The sequence below is a fragment of the Drosophila suzukii genome, chromosome X (assembly GCF_043229965.1).
Source record: "Drosophila suzukii chromosome X, CBGP_Dsuzu_IsoJpt1.0, whole genome shotgun sequence".
Taxonomy (NCBI): domain Eukaryota; kingdom Metazoa; phylum Arthropoda; class Insecta; order Diptera; family Drosophilidae; genus Drosophila; species Drosophila suzukii.
This window is the reverse complement of record NC_092084.1, coordinates 8,984,934-9,006,666: the sequence shown is the minus strand read 5'-3', so window position 1 is coordinate 9,006,666 and position 21,733 is coordinate 8,984,934. Positions and strand designations below refer to the sequence as shown.

The 21,733-nt window shown below is 41.7% G+C and overlaps 2 protein-coding genes across 5 annotated transcripts in view; one reads left to right on the top strand and one right to left on the bottom strand.

The window, feature by feature from the left end:
- Positions 1–21,733, top strand: part of Sh (Potassium voltage-gated channel protein Shaker) — a 153,640-nt gene that overhangs the window by 27,222 nt on the left and 104,685 nt on the right. For 2 of the 4 annotated variants that reach the window (XM_070997396.1, XM_036820809.3), the window contains one exon: positions 1,703–3,141. In XM_070997396.1, the coding sequence (XP_070853497.1) occupies positions 2,996–3,141 (146 nt within the window). In that variant the 5' untranslated portion in view covers positions 1,703–2,995. The remainder of the gene's footprint in view (positions 1–1,702; positions 3,142–21,733) is intronic. The other 2 variants (XM_036820807.3, XM_070997397.1) reach the window with 2 other exon arrangements.
- Positions 14,916–19,703, bottom strand: LOC108016733 (uncharacterized). Its single transcript, XM_017083464.4, has 16 exons — positions 19,505–19,703; positions 18,472–18,917; positions 18,268–18,413; positions 17,619–18,206; positions 17,429–17,566; positions 17,029–17,175; positions 16,841–16,969; positions 16,601–16,775; positions 16,418–16,533; positions 16,247–16,355; positions 16,098–16,189; positions 15,824–16,041; positions 15,671–15,767; positions 15,463–15,605; positions 15,166–15,402; positions 14,916–15,102 (listed from the first exon to the last, which is right to left on the bottom strand). Exons 2-16 carry the CDS (start codon positions 18,897–18,899, stop codon positions 15,019–15,021), a joined length of 2,847 nt encoding a protein of 948 aa, XP_016938953.2. The 5' UTR covers positions 18,900–18,917; positions 19,505–19,703; the 3' UTR covers positions 14,916–15,018.

Sequence of the window (21,733 nt, the reverse complement as noted above, 5' to 3'; positions counted from 1 at the left end):
AAAAATTTATCATACGCACCGTTGACGTTGACAGATCGTCGAGTTGAGGCGTTGCAAGTTGGCTGGCTACAGGCGACAAACTGCAACAAAGGCGATAAAAAATATGAGAGGGGGGGGGGGGGCCTTAGAATCCGCAGCTCATCCCTCATCCTTCATCCTTCGTCCTTCTGGCCCTGGCTGCATCCTTTCCATCTCATCTCCAGCTGAATCCTGAATGCCGCACGCTCGAGTGAACTTTGCAATCTGACAAAATTGGTGAATGGCGTACGGTTAAATGCTCCGTGTTGCCGTAGAACAGAAGCTGCACAACTGAGAACTGAAAACTGGAAAGTGGAAACTGAAAACTGAAAACTGGATATGAGACTGCTGCCGGAGTTGCCTTTGTTTAACCCATGTTGCCCATAATGTCGGGGGCCTCTCTATATTTTTCTTCTCGGGCGTGTGAAAGGCTTTTGTGAGTGCTAAATTGCTCACAAACTGAATCACAGTTGCCAAATTAGCTTTAAGCTAAAAGTGCTTGTTGTGTATAACCTTTTACAGCAATTTACATTTTTCAATTAAACTCAAGCTCCATGTTAAGCAAAAAGGAATTTATATGGGAATTTTCCTAATGATATTCTGATGTGGTTAATAAAATAAGAAGATATTAGATTACAGATAGATTATATGGAGTAATATTTAAGGTTTTTATGTGCTATATATACTCCATTCCATTAAAATGTATTTATTCTTTTTGTCTGTGAAAATAATAAATCCATTTAGTGAGTATCTCACAGCTGGATACTCGATTTTTGCGCTCTTGGTTGTCGATTTTATAATTATGTATTCTGAGGTTATAACTGGTGTCCAGCTGGGCGGGAATGAGTTTGCTAACGGCAAAGCCAGACATGGTTGTTGGTTGGAAATGGATGTGGATGAGGATGTGGATGGTGATGTGGATAAGGATGTGGGGATGAGGATGGGGAATGGGCATGATGATGCGGATGACGAGGACGATGAGGATGACGACGGAGAGTGTGATCCGAGGTGGAATGGTTTCTTAATGTGCTCGATGCGACGTTGATGGCATTGCAAATGTGCACACGCTCGAGTCCCCAAAAATGTGGCTGTGTGTGTGCTAGGGGGGGGGGGGGGATATGGGTGCTTCAGAGTACTTACCAGACTGACAGAATTGGACAACCCCTGGTACTCAAACCCTCCCCACATTACCAGAAACACCTCCCTTTTCGAACACTGAAAATTGCGAATATATTGAGACATTCCCATAAGCTCAACGATGATTCCCATTTGGAGATGATCCAAGTCGTTGACATAATTGAACCGATGGAGAGCTTTGTTTTGGCTTCTTGGGCCTTGGGCAATGAGAAACATATGCTAATGGGAAATGGAAAATGGGAAGCCATGGCCATGGTTCTTTGTCTACATGTTGTATAAATTATGGATAATTTACTGCAAACAGGTGAATATTTGATGGGGTAATTTTATGCAAAATAAACAACACTGTATAAATATATCGAAATGGAAAAACTGTATTTTGTATAAAATTATGTTAAATAGGTTGTATTGGTGTATAATCAAATAATAATAACAAGTAAAGTAGATTTTTTTACCAATTTTATGTTTAATTTCTAAACTGGGTAAACTGTATACTAATTTCTACGATTTACTAATAACTTATCCAAACTTTTTATTATCTTTTCAGCTCCCTGTGCACGTAATCTCTCATATCGTCGTTTAACCGCCTTCCTGCCCTATGCACTATATCAGCAACAACAACAACAACAACAACAACAGCAACAGCAACTACACCTATCACTACTACAACAAAAAAGTCAACCAAAAAGCAATCGTAAAAAGCAAATAACTAGTAAAAGTTGTAATTGGAACAAATGTTGTACATACCTACGGATAAATTGTAAATAAATTGTATGATATGGCAAATACCCGTTACCCGTTACCCGAAAAAACAAATAGGAGAATATGATATAGTACAAGATATAAGAAATAGGCTTCTTCCAAATCCAAATCTTATGTCCGTTGTAACATAAATCCAAGTTTTGGTTTCTAAAACTTAAAGAATACCTACAACTTATCGCAAAGATTCTTTTATTACCTATTAAACAAAATTTACAATTTAAATTAAAGAGTTTCGGGTATCAAATAGTCGATCTCCTCGACTATCGATAATCCCCAGTCGATCAATAATCGGAAAAACATCCATTCGATAGAACCTTTGGCCAGCAAAATTTAGCTAGAAGACAAAATATACAAGGAGAGGAATTTTTGCATACTAAATTTAATGAACATATACGAAAATTACAACAAAAAGCAAGAAATAACAAGCAAAGCAGAGACCCAACAATAATTAGCATTAAAAATTGGTTAACAAGCGGAAGACCCCGAAATATCGAAGAAAACGGATAAGTTGTACGCCCATTGTGATTATTAATTTTAGACGTAGGTCAAGAAACCAACAGCAATTCGAAGAGAATCGTTGCTCGGAAAACTAACAGCAGCACCAGCAGCACAATACGACCAAAAAGCATAGCAAAAGCAAGAGAGAAGCAAAGCAACATTAGCCGCCCAAAGAAACTTAAAAGCATTAGCAAAAAAAACCAAAAAATAAAAACTCTTAGTTCAATTCCATCCAAAAAACCAATACCAAACTCTCGGCTTTGACAAATGTGAGGCGTTCAAACTACACTAAACTAAACCAAAAAAAAAAAAGAAACCCATTGATGCGGCTGCCAAACACCACTCGGTCTCAACTTTTGCCCTGAAGCTCTGTCCTCTCTATATATACATATATATCTCTGAACCTGCATCTGAATCTAAAGTTGTCCCAAAACGCAAGGTTTCTCCTCCTCCAAGTCGCGAGTGCGTTTCCGTATCCGTATCCAGTCTCGTTTCGGTTTCGGTGGGAAGCTAGAGCGGCTGCTGCCACCTCCACTGCCACAGTTTCGATCGGAGCCGGAACTGGGAAACAGCCGCCAAGATGACGATGTGGCAGAGTGGCGGCATGGGAGGCCATGGCTCCCAGAACAACCCATGGATGAAGCTGATGGGCATCGTCCACAAGGAGCGGCGCCACACGGAGAACGTCCAGAGTCAGTCCGGTTCCAATGAGCGCAACCTTAACCAGTGAGTATTGAAAAGAATATGGAACTCATTATTTTTTAAGGATTAAACGTGTTTGGATAAGCCCCAAAGAGAAATAATCTCTTTGAAAAGTAAACTACATATCTTAAAAATAAATATGTGTAAAACAAAGAGTAACAATTTATACAAACTCTTGCCAAGCGATATTGACCAATGTATAGTGGTTAGGCAGGATGGCAACATTTGCCAAACATAGTGGCAACATTTATCGGAAGTAAAGGCCATAGTTACAGAACTTGATGGCTACAACTTGTGGGCAACTTGGTATTTAGCCAGAAACGGTTATACAGAAATTTATAATCAACACATATTGGTTAGGCAGGGTGGCAACATTTTCGTAACATAGTGGCAACATTTGTGGGAAGTGGAGGCAGTAGTTCTAAAACTTTTTAAATGCCCATAGTTGCAGAACTTAAAGGCAACTAAGTATTTCACTAGATAAAGTTATGCAGAATTAATACAAAGTATTACTTTTAAGAACTTGCCAGACCACACACATTTACATAGCTAAGTGGCAACATTTGAAAAGCTTAGTGGCAACATTTTTTGAAAATGGTGGCAACTATGTAAAGTTAATTCATTTGAAAATTAAAATCTGAAGCAATTTCCATTTCTAATGCCTGTATTTAATTTTTAATAAAATGCAACACGTTGAAAGTGCTAGGGAAAGAGAAAAACAACCAGCTGGTGATAAGTGGGTATTATCCCTTTGCTTTCTCTTTGCAATTTTCTTTGCGCTCAATAAGGGTAATTTTGCATAGTTACGCGAGTGAGTCGCGGACTAACTGGCCTAAGGATGGGCTTTGGAACAATTATATTCGACCCTGCTTGCGCAGAAAAGTATGCAGTGATTTTTCTTCTTTTCCCCCCCACCGACTTTTGGATGTGGGATGTCGAATGTGGATGCCATGTTATGCATATTGGTCGTAAAACATGCGCCAACTGCGCAATTAAATGGCCCGCAATGCAAATGGAATGCCCAGGAGCAGGACATGCTGCCAGGACACAAAGTGTGCGGCTCAAGGCGGGTTTGCCGGGTTTGCCGGGCTTGGTGGGGCTTTTGTAGAAAGTCATTTACCACAAATCAACGCCACCAACTGCCCCAGGTCCCTATGCCTGCTCCCTGCTCCCTCGGCCACCTTGTTTATCCAAGTGAAGCGCCCTGTAAATGATATATCCAGCCGGCCAGTGGCCAACTATCATTACCCACCCACCAACGGCCAGTAGTAGCCGGCAGTAGTCTCGGAAAGTGCAGCTCTTTGGGCTTTTAAATTGGCTATAAATGCGCTGGAGCATAAATGGATTTACACACATGCAGCTTGTTGCTGTCCCCATTTCCCCACCTCGCCATCATTCATTTTCATTCCATGTTGCATGCAAATACGAGCCACTGCATCGCCACGCCCCCCTCCCCCCAATACGCCCCTCAATCCCAGCCCGATTCCATCGCATCGCATCCATTTCCCGCACTTTTCACTGTGGAGTCCTTATAAAAATTGTACAACTCGCAATATGCACAGATACTTGTACTCATATAACCATATACTCATATACTCATACACTCATACACTCGTACTTGTGTACGCCAAGGAAGTTAAATGCAAAAGGCACTTCCGGCAGTCAGATGAGCGGAGCGGATGCCGTATAGATTGAAAGATGGATCGAAGAATCTGATTAGTCGGCGGTGCCATAAAACGGGGTCCTTGAGGCAGAGCTTGAGTTGCAAAGAATCTGTGTGGGAATTTATTAAGCTTGCTGGGAATTTGTTTATTCTGGAATAGATGGGGAATTTAATCAAAACTTTTTGGTTACCTCACTTGAAAATATATCTTAAAATAGTCAATCAATTTATTATTAACTCTTGGAATATATAAAGAATTTAATCGAAACTTTTTAGGCATGTCCGTTAAAAACGTCCTTAAAAATTTTAAAGGTTCTTTAAAGATATATACCTCTTTAAAGGTTAAGCTTATAGAGAATAGATGTATTTATTGAAACCATTTTTAAGAATGGGTTTTAGTTTTTCCTCGTATGCCTAATTATTTAATGTCCTTGCATTGGTCGATGAATCATACATTTTTATCAGTGTAAAAGTTGCGTTGTGGAGCACCGCTAAACTTTTCTATTGCCGCACAGGACTCGCTGGGATCCGTTTGCCACCCCGGTCCCCAAAACTTCGCTCGAGCGGATTAATTGAACTAGTTCCCCAATTTGCCAACTAATGTGCTCCAGAATCCGACATCCTGCATCCTGCCTCCTGCCTCCTGCATCCTGCGTCCTGCGTCCTGCCCTTTTCCATGGGGCATCATAAATTTATGCACCCACAACGACGCACATGCACTTGCACACAATGGAAAGCACTTGAAAATGAAAGGATAATAATAATATTTTTATTTTATTATATTTTAGTTTTTCTTTTCTTTTACGTTTTTGCTGCACCAGCAGCAGCATCAACATATGAGAGCTCAGTTCACGGGGTCAGAGGGCGGGGGCGGCCGGTGGGCGTGGCAGGGTTTAAGTGCACTCAAGTGCCATTGGTGTGTAGTACGTAAACGCGGGTTCGGTGCTAAAGTGTAACTGTAACTGTGTGCCAGCGTGCAAGTGTTGGAAAGTGCTCGCTAACTGTGCGATGATTTCGGGATTCCGGCGGATTATTTTCGCCCAAGTATTTCGCAATTTATGTCCAACTCGTTCGCTCTTTTTGCCCTTTACTCTTCGCCCTTTTCCTTTTTCCTTTTTCCTTCCATTTTCCCATTTCCAATTTCCCTTTTTCTTTCGCGATTTACCTTACACTTTTGTCTGCCCCTCGACAAAAGTTGTGAATTATTTTATTGCCTTCCAAATGAATTTCGAATTGTTCATATTTTTAAGTGGCAGATTTGGAGGGCATGTTTGCAGAGCATTGAAAGCCAAATGAAAACTGTTTAAGCCAAGTGGAAGATAAATCCGGAATCAATACCTGTAAGGGTAAAAATACTTAGCTGACCTTTGGGAAACATTTAATTTAATTGATGAATATCTAAGTAAGAGGGCTTCTCGATGCATTGCATTCTGGAGACCAGTTCCATTGAGTTCCATTCCCCATAAAGCTTTTGTAACCACTTCATCGACACATTTGCGTGGGAACTAATTCATCAGCGGAAGCCCCTGGTAAACTGATTTATCGGCTGCCAAAGCACTTATGTCATGAATTTTTAACTAGAACTAATTGTAAAAATTGATCAACTCTTGATTAGCTTTATCGCTGACGTGGCCTGCTGTAAATGGAATTAATATTACATGCACATTCGTTTGAATTGTTTTTAATGACATCTGTAATGGCTTGGCCTTGACATTGATTTAGCATTATTTTAAGAATATTAAAAATCACCGTATAATCAAGATGTCAGCTAACAACAGAAAACATGTGGAATTTTACAATATAAATTGTTAAAGGAATGGTAAAATAATGTAAATGCTTAATGATTGAAAATATTTATCATAATTTGTTAAAACTGTTAGTGGAATATTAATAAAATGTACATTGTTCCACGCCATCGGAAATTGTAATTAAGAATTGGGTAATTAAAATTTTTTCAATTAGTGGTAGCTAAAAATTTATGAGTTGACCGGGAGTTTTTGCGGATGAGTAAGTTCCCATGGGATAGTTATCCTTTTAATATTTTAGCATTATCCTGATCACCTGATTACCCGTTTTTCTGCCCAGGAAATGTTGCCAGAAATGGGAATATACTTACATTTATCATTCTGTCATAAATCTTAAGCTTTGGCCTTTTTCGATTTCTTCTGTCTCGTTTTTGGGACAAGAAAAACAATATACTGCTGTGGGTGAAGGGTGTTCATGCATAAATATTGCGAAGGTCAGAGATGCTAAAATAAAAGGGTTACGGAGGCGTGGCAGCCGCCCTTTTACCCCTTTTTTTTCTTTTGCCCAACCGAATGTTGTTTGCTATTTTACCTATATAGTACATACATACGTATGCCCCATCGTTTTCTCCATCTTTTCGGGACCGAGCAACAGTTGAACATTTGGAAATTTGCATAAATTTCACAACACATCCCCTGGCCTTCTCGTTGGCAAACTTTATAGAAATTTATAGAAATGTGCACGAAACTGTTTCCATTTGCCTGGGCAGTCGGGCTCTTTGTTGCCCTTCAAAGGCATTTGGGTCCAACATGTTCAAATGAATACTTTATAAGCCTCTCTTTATGGGCGATAGCCCCGTCTCTGTCTCTGCCTCTCTGTCCGTCTCTTTCTGCACTCGCCATCTCTGTCCTTCGCTGTCCCTTTCACCGCCTTGCTTTCAATTTCCCCCAGCCAGTGTGTAATATTCATGCTGCGAAATGTTTGAAGTTGACGAAACCATCGGCGTGGTCGTATTTAACGCCAACTCTGTAGGATTTGCACCGAAACAAAAAGATATCTTTGAAAAAGTTGTGTGCATATATTTAATAAAAAATGTATGAGCTGCATTATAGTAAAACTCTTAAATTAAAACTTAAATATTCTGCAAATCCAATAAAATATTTAAATATCAAACCCTGGATATTTATTTAATCTATAAGCCTTTTTGAAAATAATATTATGTTGGTAGCGATTTTTAAATGAATTTATTTGTTATTATTGTGGGATTATGCTTATATTTATTTTCTTTCAATTTCTATTTGCTTAAAAAAGTCTGCATTTTTTCTCAGTGCCTTGTCATTCCACTTGGCGGCATTATCTCCCCTTTTTGCCCATCATCATCGTGGCCATCTGAGCTATTTTGCATTGAAATTGAAATGTCCACACTTTTTGTCCAGGTGAAAGGCATTCACCCAACTGGGCCAAAATAAGTACATTATATATACATATGTACTCGAAAGCGGTGAAAGTAAATGAGTGTTTTGTGTGAGTGGCATCGCATCCTATATCCTTATCATTTTGCCAGACCATTGGATACCGTCAGGCGCGGCGAATTAATTGAAAATTCAAACATATTGACCAACATAAATACGTGGATAAAGTGCAAGTCCAGTCGGCCGCTTGATTACTGTTGGCCAAGTTGTTGTTTGTCAATGTCAGAGGCGGCATTTGGCCTACAGGGTGTTATTTCGTACATATATATGGGTCCTTTGGCTATTTGGGGATTACAGGATTAAATGTTTGCAGCTCTCTTTTAAAGTATCGATTTTATGTTGCAGAACGAAGATTTCTGCTCACTGATGGGTGTTATTTAACTGAATGTAATGAATTGTGAAAGGATTTTGTTGAAAAGGTAATACAATAATAGATCGAAAGAATTTATTCAAGTTTGATTTGCCATTTTTTGTTAATATCCTTCGATCTAGTAATATCTTATAATATTGAAGTGCTCCTATGGGAATTTATAAAAATATTAAATTGTTCCTTAAGTTTTCTATAAGATAGGCCTTTTTCCTGTGGCACCCTGTCACCATTTGTTTCAGCTGTCATCGATTTCGGATTGCATGAGAGTCGTTAGTTAGTTACTTAACCCAACCCAGGACTTGCTGATGTTCCCAGCCTATTAACCCATTAATTATTTGTGGTCGATAAATAGTCGAGCCGAGAATGTTTGCTCAAATATTACTTACCACTTTGGTATTCATGTCATGCATGTTTTGATTTTAAATTAATATTATGTATTGGTTAATATTGTGTTAATTTTTTTTTGCTAAATCTATCATCTTTAAAACTCCTTATATTTATACTTTTATCTAACTAAACATTTATGTAATTAGTTATATATTGGTTAGGCAACAAACCGTATAAACTCTTTAAGTATTGATAGACCAAACCCTTTTTCGTTGGAAACCAAATTTCGTGGGCTTGTCATGGGTTAACACCACTCCCACCGCCACATCCTCGAATGGCTGGTGGCGTCTTGGCCTGCTGTCTAATTGCTGGCCATTCGTTTGGGCCACGTTAACGTTACTTGGCCAGCCCTCGCTTATCAGCGCCTTTCGCCTTTCCAGCCGCCGACTTATTGCCACACCCACGTAGCGAAAATTGCGACCCATTTGTTAGTCCGGTCTGGCAAATCATTATTCATTTGCCTGTGGAAACTCGCAGCACTTTGTCTGCCACCTGGGTTTTTTTTTGCCAGGGGAAGGGCTTTGGGGATTCCCACCAGATGTTCTATTGAACTTTACTCAGGCGAAATTAATGAGCGCATACGGGCATAACAGCCATAACCACCTGGTCACCTGGTCACCTGGTTGCCGGAATGCGAGTCTCCACCCACTGCGTCCACTGAAGTGCACCTGAGCGCGAAATGTGTGTGGGTGGTGCAGAGGGGTGTCCTTGTCCCGATCCGGATCCCCATCCCCCGGGGATGGATGCCATTGGCGATGCCCATAAAAAACCCAAAGTGTCAAAGCGAAGCGCTTCAAAACACTGGCAGCCAACGAGCTGGGGCAACATTTTGGCCAACATTTCAATTGGCACGGCCATAAAGAAAGCTTCGGGCGGCATTAAATTTAGATGGCTAAGGATAGACGGAAGGTGTACTCTCTATAAGGGGTATCTCAGGCCATGGGAAAATCAAATTTAAACACTTTTTAAAGGTAAATATTTGAATACCTTAATGATAGTTATTTTGACTACCCTCGGCAATTAAGTTAAAACTTTTTGCCATAGGCCTTCCAAAATATTTACGCCCAACTACCGGATTGAAATATTCGCTTTGCATAATTAAAGGCACGCAAATTATGGTTTTTAAGCCTTTGGCGTTTTTGGTGGCCAAGTATTTTCACAAATAATTGTACAGCCCCCAAAATGCTTTCAATTAATATTAAAATGATAATTATAAAATTAAAGTGCATTGCTGTAATACTTTCTATATATTTATTTAATTGCGTTTATTTTTGGCCTTTTGGTATTTTTATATGTACGCTTCATTAGCCTATATAAATTAAAATATATTTGCTCAAATCGTTTGTGTTGTTGTGCTCGAAGTGTTAATGGCAAAATGAACATCAATTTCAATTTTGCCTTGATTGGCATCCGATTAAATGATATGTCAATTCCTGGTCCCAACTCAAGCATCCCATTAACCCGACCGACTGTATGTGCAATTCCGGGTTTGATGGCATCCATCTGGGTGTATATCTTTTTATTCTCATCTCTGTTTTCCCTGCTGTCTTGTGTGTATCTTGTGTGCCTTTTGTGTCTCGTTGACCATTTGACTTTGATTTGTTGTTTGGCTGGCTTGGACTACAAGTGCTGAATGCCCCTCTCGAAAACATGTAGGTATACAAAGACCCACACACAAAGGCGAGGAGCAAGTGCCGAAAGACAATTCGTGGCACTCAATTAACGCATTTAAAAGAACGACAAAAAAAAAAAAACAATGCAAGATCCAAGGCGGCGGGGGGTCAGAGGTCGCCACTTGTCGGGGTTTATTTTCGAGACCGATGTCGGTGCCCGTGCCCGTTGCCGCACATTGTGCATCCGCCCCATTGTCTCTGGCACGCGGCGAGGGCCATCGGGGCATTGTCTAAGCCCACCACAATGGATCCACCCACCCCACCCACACTTTTGGCCAGCTCCTTTGGCTCTACATGCTCCTCAGGTTCCGCCTGGACCAACCAAAGCTACCACTTCAAATCCGGCAAACAAACCTCCAATCAACTGCCAGCACAGAATTGAATTGGGAGCAGCTTGAACGGGATTAGAGGACTTGCCAAGGCCCGGAGCAGTCGGCACCATCAATTGATTGGCCCGAGCCATTAGGAACTCAGGTCGAAAGGGATTTCGATTTATGGAGGGGGAACAAACCGAAAGATAAATATTAACTTAAAGTGAAATATAATAGAGAGTAGTAGGAAAACATCTTAACGAGCTAATCAGTATAAGTTCACCACCCAGTTTTCCTATAATATAGTTTATAATAAAAACACAGGCCATGCCAAGAAAAAACTGAGGTGGTTTTAAAAAATCTGTCTAAAAGTATGCAGCAAAAAAATCCTCTCCCTTCAACATAAATCCTCTACACTTATTATTGTTGCATACTTTTAAGCACCTTTTTAAGTGGTTTGAGAACCCTAATGACTGAAATGATTTAGTCTCGATAAGTAAATTATTCCTATTTGTAAAAACCCAAAGAAATAAGTCCAATCTTTGCATTTTTTTTCCCAGAGTGAAGGCTTAATCCTTGCAATCAATTAAAAATCCGAAGTGCTTCAAGTTCACATCGAAGTTTTCTTCAAGGGCTTGGCCAACCCATTTTGCTATCGCTAGTAAACAAACTATGACAGGTCGTGACTCAATTTACGACTGTTTAGGGCAAGATATTGCCTTCTCAAGTGATCTCTGCCATTTGACGGGGTCATTCATTAAAGTTTCACTGGACACCCTTCGGCTTTAGAACGAGAAATAATTTAACGCATCAACGATTGGCAGCATTGGCCATGATTATTGGCCCTTTTCCCTTGGACGTTGGCCTCTTGTAATTGCTATCACTGTCTCTGTCGCACTCAATCGCCCCTCTCTTTCACTCGTTCTAAAGTTGGGTCCTTTGGTGTTGAATTTCTGGCTATTTTCTGGCCAAAATGGGCTAGTTTTAAAGTTAGTTATTAACTTTTTACTAACCAGAGAACTTTGCTGGCTAAGATAACTAGTTTTGCTAAAGTTAAATTTTGATGTCAGGTAAGGCAAATTCCAAGGATAACTTAGTTTAATAACAAGTATGCATACACAATTTCCCAAGAAATGTATTTAAAGTCCTGCTAGAAACCCATCAAACTATTTAACCTGATTGATTCGGCCATCTCTGTTGGTCTCTTGTGATAAAGGAAGCCCTACTAAACCATAAAATTGTATGGGTCTTTATGGCCCAGTGACCTGCTCACGTTGTTCATGTTAAAATTCCAAATTACATTTTGCATTTTGATTAGAACGTAAACACAGGGACCTTCTACTCCTGCTCCTCCAGCAAAAGGTTCCCCTGCTCGATTCTGGATTCGAGGGCTTATTCCCCCCACGAGACACTGGATTCTCGATGCTCGTTTGCAATTTAATGAAGCAAACTGTTGCTAAACACAAGTGAAAGTGGACCGAAAGTGGGGATCAGCTGGGGAAAGTAGGGAGTGGTTGGGAAGCGGCGTTCGAGCATGAAAATTGTTTGTCCACGGATTCCGGCGGAATGGAAGCGGCTGGGGGCAGATGGAAGGCGCTTAGCGTCCAAACAGCTGTTCCAAAGCCCCTCCTCATCGGCATCCCACCCACTTGGTTGCCATCCCAGCATATCCTGTAGCCACCCTCTTGGCAATTTGACAAGAGCGCATTATCCTTACAAACGGCACCAGATGGGCCTGCCTCAACACAGCGCAACAAAAAATGAAAAATGATAGAGAGAGTCGGAAATTCGGCAGAGGGGGGTGTGTCTATAAAACTGGGGATTAGCCCAGTCAAACGATTCCGCTGGCATTGGGCCAAAACTAAAAAAGAAAATATGTAAAGGAACGCAAATAGTACGAAAATTACATATATATATGTATATTTAAAACTGCATAAATCAAAACACTCGGGCAGAAAGGCCAAAGGTTGCTGGTGATAATTGATGAATGGTCGTTGCCAACTGACGGCCTCTGTCACCGGGAATTACCGATGAAGGGTTTGGGACCAGAGTAGCAACCAAATGGGGTTTTAATTACCAAGCACTCGGGCTGAACCCAAAGTATGCTCCCATCACAAACTTACCTAATAATCAATACTTTAAAATTTATATCACAGTTGTAGAGATATTTCTTTAAAGCAAAAGTTCACATAAAGAACAAAGAAAAATCCCACATCACAGAAATTCGTAATTCTCAACATTTTGTACTATTGTATATTCTGCTCTTTTGCCCACAACAATCTTTTCGACAATCAACTTTGGTGTTGCAGTTTTAAGGTATCGCATGGAATTGAATTTTATGTCATCTGTTTGCTTTCCATCGTCGATAATTCAAAGCTGATTTGATTTCATTCACACACTCGTTGGCTTTGCCATCACAATGAGGAATGCAGTCCTGTGAAAAGGAATCCTTATTTAGGATCCAGTGCCATCTGTGACTGCTCTGTTTTTACCAATTTTGCACATTTTTCCCCATTTTCCCGCAGAGTTGCCGCAATCCGTGATGCATTACGGATTCCCGAATTGCCTCACGGCCCCATCGATGACAAAGGGAATCGGAAAATGCAACTGAAAATCGCTCAGACAATGGCCGAGGGGGGTTTAGAGTGGAGCCATAGGGGTTTAAGGGGGCCGATTCGAGAGGGGGATGGGGACAACGAAAAATGCAAATTGTCAAACATGCAACGCAATTGACGAGAGACGAACTCTGAGGCACGCACAACGGTAGAGGAGGTGGTCCTATAGCTACCCACTCAGTCAAGTCGAAGTACACTGTCCAATATCTTCCCCTTTCCATATCAATTAACTAGAAAATTGTTTATACTTTCACTAATGCTTATTGAAATCGAATGAAAATCAAGAAATTCAAGTGAAAAACCAGTCTAATCATCTTTTGGTAAAGGTTAAGAAAGGATCGGGGTCACCAATCCCCATTATAGGCATTATTGTATTATAATACTTGCCACTAAAAACAACTTTTTATTACCTCTTTCTAAGACTTTAGGTATCTATATGCATATAAAGAAAGATCGGGGTCACCACATCCCATTTCCATAGCAGGTTTGGGTCACCTCTCAAAAAATTTTTAATCTTTCTTTCGTAATCTTCCAAAATACAACCCTTAAGTTATATTTATAGTACCTATCGGTATTTTCTCTATATTTTTCTGTGTGTATTAACATGGTGACTGGAAAAGAGGGTGGAGAAGGGTGGTGCATGGTCCCGCCAAACATCGAAACGCTTTCGTGCCGAGCTTGGTTGGTTTTCCCTTATTGACAGGCCGTCACTCTGCCAGTACGTCAATCTGCTGGAGCTTCAGCTCGGCATGTGGCCTACATAGCCGCCCCTTTAGCCCCCTGCCAAATCCCTGATCCCCGATCGGCAGCTGGGTCCCCGGCTGGAAATTAACTCGAACCTTCATCCCACATCGCTTCTCGCATCCTTGGCACATTCCCTTCCACATCTCGGCCCAGAAAGGGAAACAGAAATGAGGAAAACTTGTTGCTGCAATTGGCAGAATGCCCTGGGTCCAGGCATTTTTAAGCAGGCATAATTAATGGAACCAGGCCCGGATAATGTCAACATTATCGCAGCTAATTGACAATGGAGAGGAGCTGCAAAGTGGCTGGGGAACCGGAATTTAATGATACAGCGAATACGGGAATGGGTTTAATGGGTGAACGATGTAAGGGGCATTAATTTGCTTGGTATGCAGAGGATGGGGAGTAATTAACCAAGGATTAATGAAGCTTATCATCTTATCAATTGGAAACTTAAGATGGAGAAAAACACACAAGGTTGCGTTTCGGAAGAAATGCAACAAATAAAGTAATGAAAAGATGATACGTATATTAATAGTCGCAAGTCTATGTACGTAAGTCTCTTTCGGGAGTGTAAATATTTTCCCCCACAAACACACGCCACTTGAAAAGCAACATATAACCCTCTGATTTTCAACACTTTTTTGTTCCACCTTTGGCAAATTAGCAGTTCACACCCAACAATTTTCGCACACTTTCCCTTGCTGTGCCTTTCAATTAGCGAATTTCCAGACATGTGAACCAGTGAATTGAGAAAACAAACCAATGATCTCAGAGCAAATATTGACCCAGAGAGATTGAGAGATGAACATTTGCATTAGGAAAAAAAAACAGTTTGCATTTATTTATTGTGCCTTAGACTAGTTAGATTTTGAGCAGCGACTCTTTAGGATCTTTAAGATCCTCCTAACCTAAGACTCCTAACTATTGTCGGAGATGAGACGCTGTTCATTGTAGCGTATGGGATATGTGAGTGCGTTGCCCTTGTCCCAGGAGTAGAGTTCCTGAAATGATATGATATGATATAATATCTCGAAGATAGGGTTATATTTCTTATAGCTGCTTACCACAGTCAGGGGATTGTAGCCCACGGTGGTGGTGTGGCTAAAGGGATTCGAGAAGGGCAGATTCGTGTTGAGCAGCTTGCCCTTGTAGAGGTCCACCACATATCGTATCTGGGTGTTCTTATCCGTGCCCGAATCGATTGCATACAGATTGCCACACACGATGAACATCTCACCGAATTGATGGTGGTCCAAGGTGATGTTGAAGTTGTACTGCATCTTCAAGGTCTCCGCATCCAGCTAGATTGAATATGATTTTTAGTTGGTAATATTTTAAAGTAATCCCTTGCTAGACTTTACCTTGGCCACCAGTGTGTTGTTTGAGTTGTAGGTGCTGTAGATAACCCACAGACCCACTTCATCCACATTGAAATCCATGTAGTTAAAGTCCGTTGTATAAAGTCTATTCGCAGCGGCCACTCCAGCATATGGTAATTGTGTTGCTAATGGATTTTAGTTATTAAAAATCATGGTAATCTTGGTAATTTTTTAGATCCTCCACACTTACTTATCTTTTTGAGGCTGGTCAAGTCCAGCTTGACAACCAGATCCGAGTTCTTTTGTTGATAGTAAAACGAACCGTTGAAGACCACATGAGCATTGCCCTAAATAAGAAATTATCATCAAAACACAGAACAATCTTAGAGACTTTTTAACCCACATGAAAGCCTTCTTGAATTTCGTATTTCCTTCTAGGGATGCTATTCATTCGATACTGGATGCGAGTGGTGAACTCAAACAGATTGTAGGGATCGTTTTCATTCGTCACGAATGTTTTCTCACGATCGCTATCTGGAGATGGATCTCTCAGCCAGGAGCCGAACTTTTCATTGACCACTTTGTGGAAAACTGGCTTGCCCACCGCATACAAATAGCAGGCTGTTTTTGAGAGGGGTTACATTTTAGTTTCTTATAATATATAGTACTCTACTCACTCTTTGGTCGCTTGGGTAAACCTGGATAGCTCAGATTGCCAGTGGGTTGGATTTCAAAGTTATTCAGTATGGAGTCCTTGCACTGGTACAAGCTGGAGATAGGGATAGATGGGTCAAACTTATAAGGGATCTTAAATGTAATGTCTTACCTGGGATCTGGACACTGGTCGCATACAGGACACTCGCTCTCTGGCGGTCTTTGGCCATATACCTTGATGTTATGGCCCACATACGGGGTCTCACTATTCGGATCTTGAGCTATAGGAAGGGAGAGATGTTTAAAAAAGGTTTTCCCGTATAGCACACTTTAAAAGACCCACGTGCTACTTCAAAGTTGACCATGGTGGCATTTAATTCATTCCTGGCCACACAGTGATAGTAGCCAAAGTCATCTTTGCGCAGATTACTGATGGTCAAACGCATAGAGGTCTTGAAGCTAAACTCCGTAATCAATAAGGAAGTTAAAAAGAAAGTTCGATGTTTAAGTTCGGTAGTTAACTCACCCATCGGGATACGATTCAATGCCGTACTTCTCGCTGGGATCGAGGATCTTGCCGTCGTAGGCCCGTTCCCAGTACCTAATGGCTTCGGGGAAGGCCTCCACCAGGCACTCCAGAGTGGCACTGCTCTGGTACTCGGCGTAGATCGTTTGCCGGTACACCGAGATCATGGGTGCAACTGGGGATTCGAATATAAAAATATTAAGGATACTTTCGTACAAGAACTCTCCAAAACAAACTCACACTGCACTTCCACGAGGAAAGTGGCATTGGCCACTGGAGCGATGCCATTGTTGGCATAACAAGTGTAGGCGGCCATCTGGTGTCGTGTGATATTGGTGAACTTCAGGAACTGACCGCTGATAGAGGCCACTAAGTATGGGAAAGAGGATTACAAGGTGTTATACAAGGAAAGCAAGACGGATATTTACTCTCCACGCCATTCACGTTTATGGTGCGACCATCCTCGCGTCGCCATTCCACCTGCGGAGTGGGAGTTCCCGTGGCCGAGCAGCTCAAGTTCAGGGATCTTCCCTCCTCCACAATCACCGAACGTTGAAAGTCCGGAAGTTGTACATCTAAAAATATCAAATAATAGATTATAAAGTCGGTCTAACTCAGGTTTGCCTTCTTCAAAATCAGAAAATAGTTTTTTTAACCCCAGGTTAAATTTTTTTAGAGACAATACTCCTCCATTAAACTTTTTTTGTAATAATGCTTATAGTATCTCCCTAATCAAACTTTTATCAGAAAAATAAATGTAGATTAAAGAAATATTTTCGGTACTGGTTAAAATAAGCACCCGGGTTATTTAACCTTCCGTCAACTTACCTGTTATAGAGGGGGGTATGAGAAGATCGTTGGAGGAGCTGCCATTGGGATATTGCAGTTTCCAGGCATTGATGCCGGGCACTCCGGGTGTGCCATTGGTGCCCGGTTTGCCAGGACGACCACGAGGACCAGCAATGCCTGTGCAGAAATTGGATTACCTCTTGGAAACGCAGAGTTTAATATCACTCACCCTTGAGACCCCGTTCGCCCGGAGGTCCCTGGGCTCCTTTGGGTCCTGTGATGGACAGACCATCTTTGCCATCCTTGCCATGGAGCCCATCCTTGCCATCCCGACCAGGGAGACCATTCTTTCCATCGGCACCAGCTCGACCAGGTACTCCATCGAGTCCCGGTTCCCCAGGCACTCCATCGCGGCCATCCAAGCCGGCTCTTCCGGTGGCCCCGGCATCTCCCTTGGGTCCTCTAGGTCCGGCGGGACCCAAGTGACCTACGCCATCGACACCGGGGGCACCTGGTAGTCCCACATCGCCCCGGTTTCCTTTGGGACCCGGAATGCCAGGCAGTCCGGGATTGCCAGTCGGTCCCTTGGGACCCACCTCGCCCGTGGGACCCTGCGGCGCCGGCGGGCAATAGTCCTGGGTGCCCTTGCAAAAGCCCGTGATAATCTTCTCCGGAACACGGCAATAGGTGTTCAGGTAGATCCACTCATCTCCGCCGGGAGCGGCGCCCTTTTGACCTGTCCGCTTGCGAACTTCGGTGTCCTGCTCCTCGAGAACCTTGCGATGGTTCGGATTGAAGAACTCGATCAGTGGATCAGCTGGGGTTGGAGATATATATAAGAATTATTCGGGTTTGTATACCAGGATTCTGGAGCTTGCCATGCATGGAGGCGGGAGCGGAGGAAGCGATGTCCCTGCGCATTCGTTTTCCGGTGGGTCGTGGTGTGTGGCTAATCAGGTTGTCCGTGAACTTGCGCTCGTTCTTGAGAGGATCCCTTGATTGGGTGGTGCTACTTGTCGTGGTGCTATTAAGGGGAAATATTTGTAAAGACAGGAGACTTAATTGGTCTTTCTCTAACACACCTTCCACCCAGTTGCTGTTCCTCCTCGAGTATCCTGTTGACCAAGGTCCTCAGCTCATCCTCCGATCGCATCAGCTCCGCCTGGAATTGCACCCGGAAAGCCCTCGTCGTGAGGGGAGGGTCCACGGGACTAGGCGTGACCACATCCTGGGTGTGGGTGTAGAAGACGATCGACAGGCTGGCCAGGATGAGGGTGAGGGCACCCAGGTAGATGTAGACCAGGGCCAGGGACTGACGGCCGGGGCACTTGCACACCCGGCAGGTGGTTCCCCTGATGACCAGCTGGTCACTGGACGCACTGGACTCCAGGGGCGGAACTGGGGTGGTCCCATCCGCTGCAGGATCGTCCTGCGGATCATCCTCGGCCGTTCGTCGCTTGCGCTTCTTCTTGCTGGTGTTCTGCAGACTCTGGTTAACAGCCAGAAACATTTTACCGGGTCCAGGGAGCTACATATAAAAATATTAAGAAAATCCATTAAATTATAATACAATTTCATTATAAAATGTAATACAATCAAGTGTCTAAATAGTAATTTGTTTTGATGTTTGCAGACTTTTAATATATGTTTGTGTTTCTTTAAAAATCCCTAAGCGTAAAAAAATATTCAAATATTTATTTAGCTGTTTCCTATTCAAGTTTGAAAAATTGCTTATCAAAATTTTCCAAAATCTGACCTTTTAACTCTTTTAATAACAAATTTCCCAGAGGTCAAGAAGAAATCTTTATTAAATATTCAAAAATTATATTTGAATTTTAAAGTTAAATCATATATATCCTAATTGAAATATTTTCGCCGAGTGCTAATTCAAAGCAATTTTATAAGAAGAAGCTTTCTACATTTCCATTTCGATTTTGATTTGTTTTGATTTATGGCCGGCGAGTGCAGTTCGAAAATAAAACGCCATATTTATAGATCGCATATTAAGCAGAGTGCCTAAATTTAAACCACCGCCAGTGGGCTCCAAGAGTGATTAGGTTGATATGAAACACGGAATTCCGATGCATTTCCCTGGTTTCCCCGCTTTTTACATACTTGTATACATAAGACAACTTTTCACACTTTTCCTTTGGAGCGGTTCAAAGTGTGGGTGGTGTGGGTGTGTGAGGAGGTGCGACTGAGATGGTGAAAGCGAGACAGAGAGAGACAGAGTGACGAGACGGACAGAGAGAGAGAGAGTGTGTGTGGGAGAGAGAGAGCTGCTACCGAACGCGTTGGCGTCTAATGCTCGACTGAGCGAGTTGCACGGCGACATTTTCCTCCGTAGCGGTTTGTTTTCCACGCTTTCGCCGGCAACTTTCCCACGCATCCGGTTCGCACTCTCTTTTTATCTCTCTCTCTCTCTGTCCGGCACTCTCTCCCGCTCTCTCTCTCTTAGTTTATGGGAGAGTCCTATAGCTGCCTTATAGCCTTACGCACATCGTAAATAAATCGGAAAGACTTAAGATTCGCTTGATTTCTGCTAATTTAAGAACTCAAGTAATATCACATAAATACAAAATGGAAAATAAAAGTTTTTGCTGCCTGAAAATATCTAGAAGCTAATCTAAGCAGTACCACCCGAATATCGTAAAAAAAAGATATATTATCCATATAAATATGCGGGAAATCATTAATTTATTTAGCTTAGGGACGAGAGAGTTGGTCGCTCTTTAATATCACGCCTGCGCCTTGAAAATATCTATGTTTTTATTTTATTTCCCATTTCTTAGGACTGCTATAGGATGTCCTTCTTAAAGAGTTTTAGGGGTGGGGGGGGGGGCCTATGAATGCACACGGCTCAGGAGGGAAAAACTGTCTTGGCTTGATTTTCCTCCTCGGAGAGGGAATACTTTGCGATATCCTCAACAAGTACAAAGTTTAATGGGGCAAACTTGGCCCATGCCAGCCAGAAAGTTTTCCCTTTTCGCAATCATGGGCTTCCCACTCGAGTTTCTCGCAAGATACTTTATTTGGCATATTTCCTTTTATTTTGAAGCTGCAAAAGGGTGATTAGAAAATATTTGCTTGCTAGTTTGTAGTAAATAAAAAGGATTCCTTTATATAGCAGTCAAGAGATAAAGTTTATGCACTGCTAGGCTTTTTTTCAAATTGTTTTTAATCAACGAATTTATTTTTAAAGCATATATATTATAGGAGTGTCTGCTTCGAGTTATGTCTTGTCTGCTCATTTATTTATTTTCTTAATTTTTTGTGACGAACGAATGATTGCTCCACCAAACAAATCAATTTAAAATGCGCTTTAATTCTGAATTTATTTGCTGAGATTGTTAATTTTGCCCATATTTATTTTCAATCTCTTTTGGGTGCGCTGTGCTGCTTACTTAGTAATTATCGCAATTAGCGCTTCAATTCTGTCGCTCCGTCCGCAAACGATTTAAATTGATTGCATTTGCTCAAATAATTATATGTTATTATGTGCCGTTCCGAGTGCCACTCGATTATTGTTGCCACACCCCCGCCCCCCTGGGCCACGCCCACCGCCCACCGCCCACTTTTCGCAGCCACATTTGTAAGCACTTTGCGCTTAATTTGCATTTCTGTTTCTGTTTCGAAGGCGGCGACTGAGACCGAATTCAATTTGCATTGGCCAAATGCATACGAGAGCACGACCCAAAGGCCAATGAGCCGTAACGAGCTCGTTAACTGGATGTCCTTGTTGTTTCTGCAGTTGCAGTCGTAGCTGGATCCGGATTTTCGGACTTTGGATTCCGGGTCCTGGAACGTGGACCTGCATTTTGGCCATTTACTTTGTAGCCAGCTGGGCTCTGCATTAGTTGGCCAAACGGAATGGCCAGAAGAGCGGGTGGCCAGGGGGCAAATCGCTGTCAAAGGCCAATGTCAGAAAGTTGGCAACATCACATGCACTGGGAAAAAACTAGGTGTCACGAAGGAATTGCTACACTGAAAAAAGAACAGCTAGGGATCAAGTTGATATTTTTTAAAATTTATTAAGTTTCATTATCTCCAATGAATAATGTAAATTTGATATTAGGAAATTGTGATTCTAGGATTTTCTCTCTTTGAAATTTCTATCAAACCGAAAAATAGAGAATAGAGCGAGATAGCGCCTAAAATCACTCTGGGTTAGAGAAAGACAGCAATATTTTATACTTTCCGTAATAGAAAAAGAGAGCAAAAAGCAAGATGGCGATAATATCAAGGTGATGTCTAGTATCTAGATAGAACTGATACTATATTTCATCAAAATGATCATATATATCTTAAAAAGTATTTTTTCTGTGTAGTAAACTAAAAGTATTA

Excerpts from the sequence above, each read along its gene's own strand:
- LOC108016733 (XM_017083464.4), bottom strand. The coding sequence starts at position 18,899 with ATGTTTCTGGCTGTTAACCAGAGTCTGCAGAACACCAGCAAGAAGAAG. Across the intron at positions 16,190-16,246 it reads GACCAGTGTCCAGATCCCAG|CTTGTACCAGTGCAAGGACT; the intron begins GTAAGACATTAC and ends CCCTATCTCCAG. Across the intron at positions 15,103-15,165 it reads GCTACAATCCCCTGACTGTG|GAACTCTACTCCTGGGACAA; the intron begins GTAAGCAGCTAT and ends ATATCATTTCAG.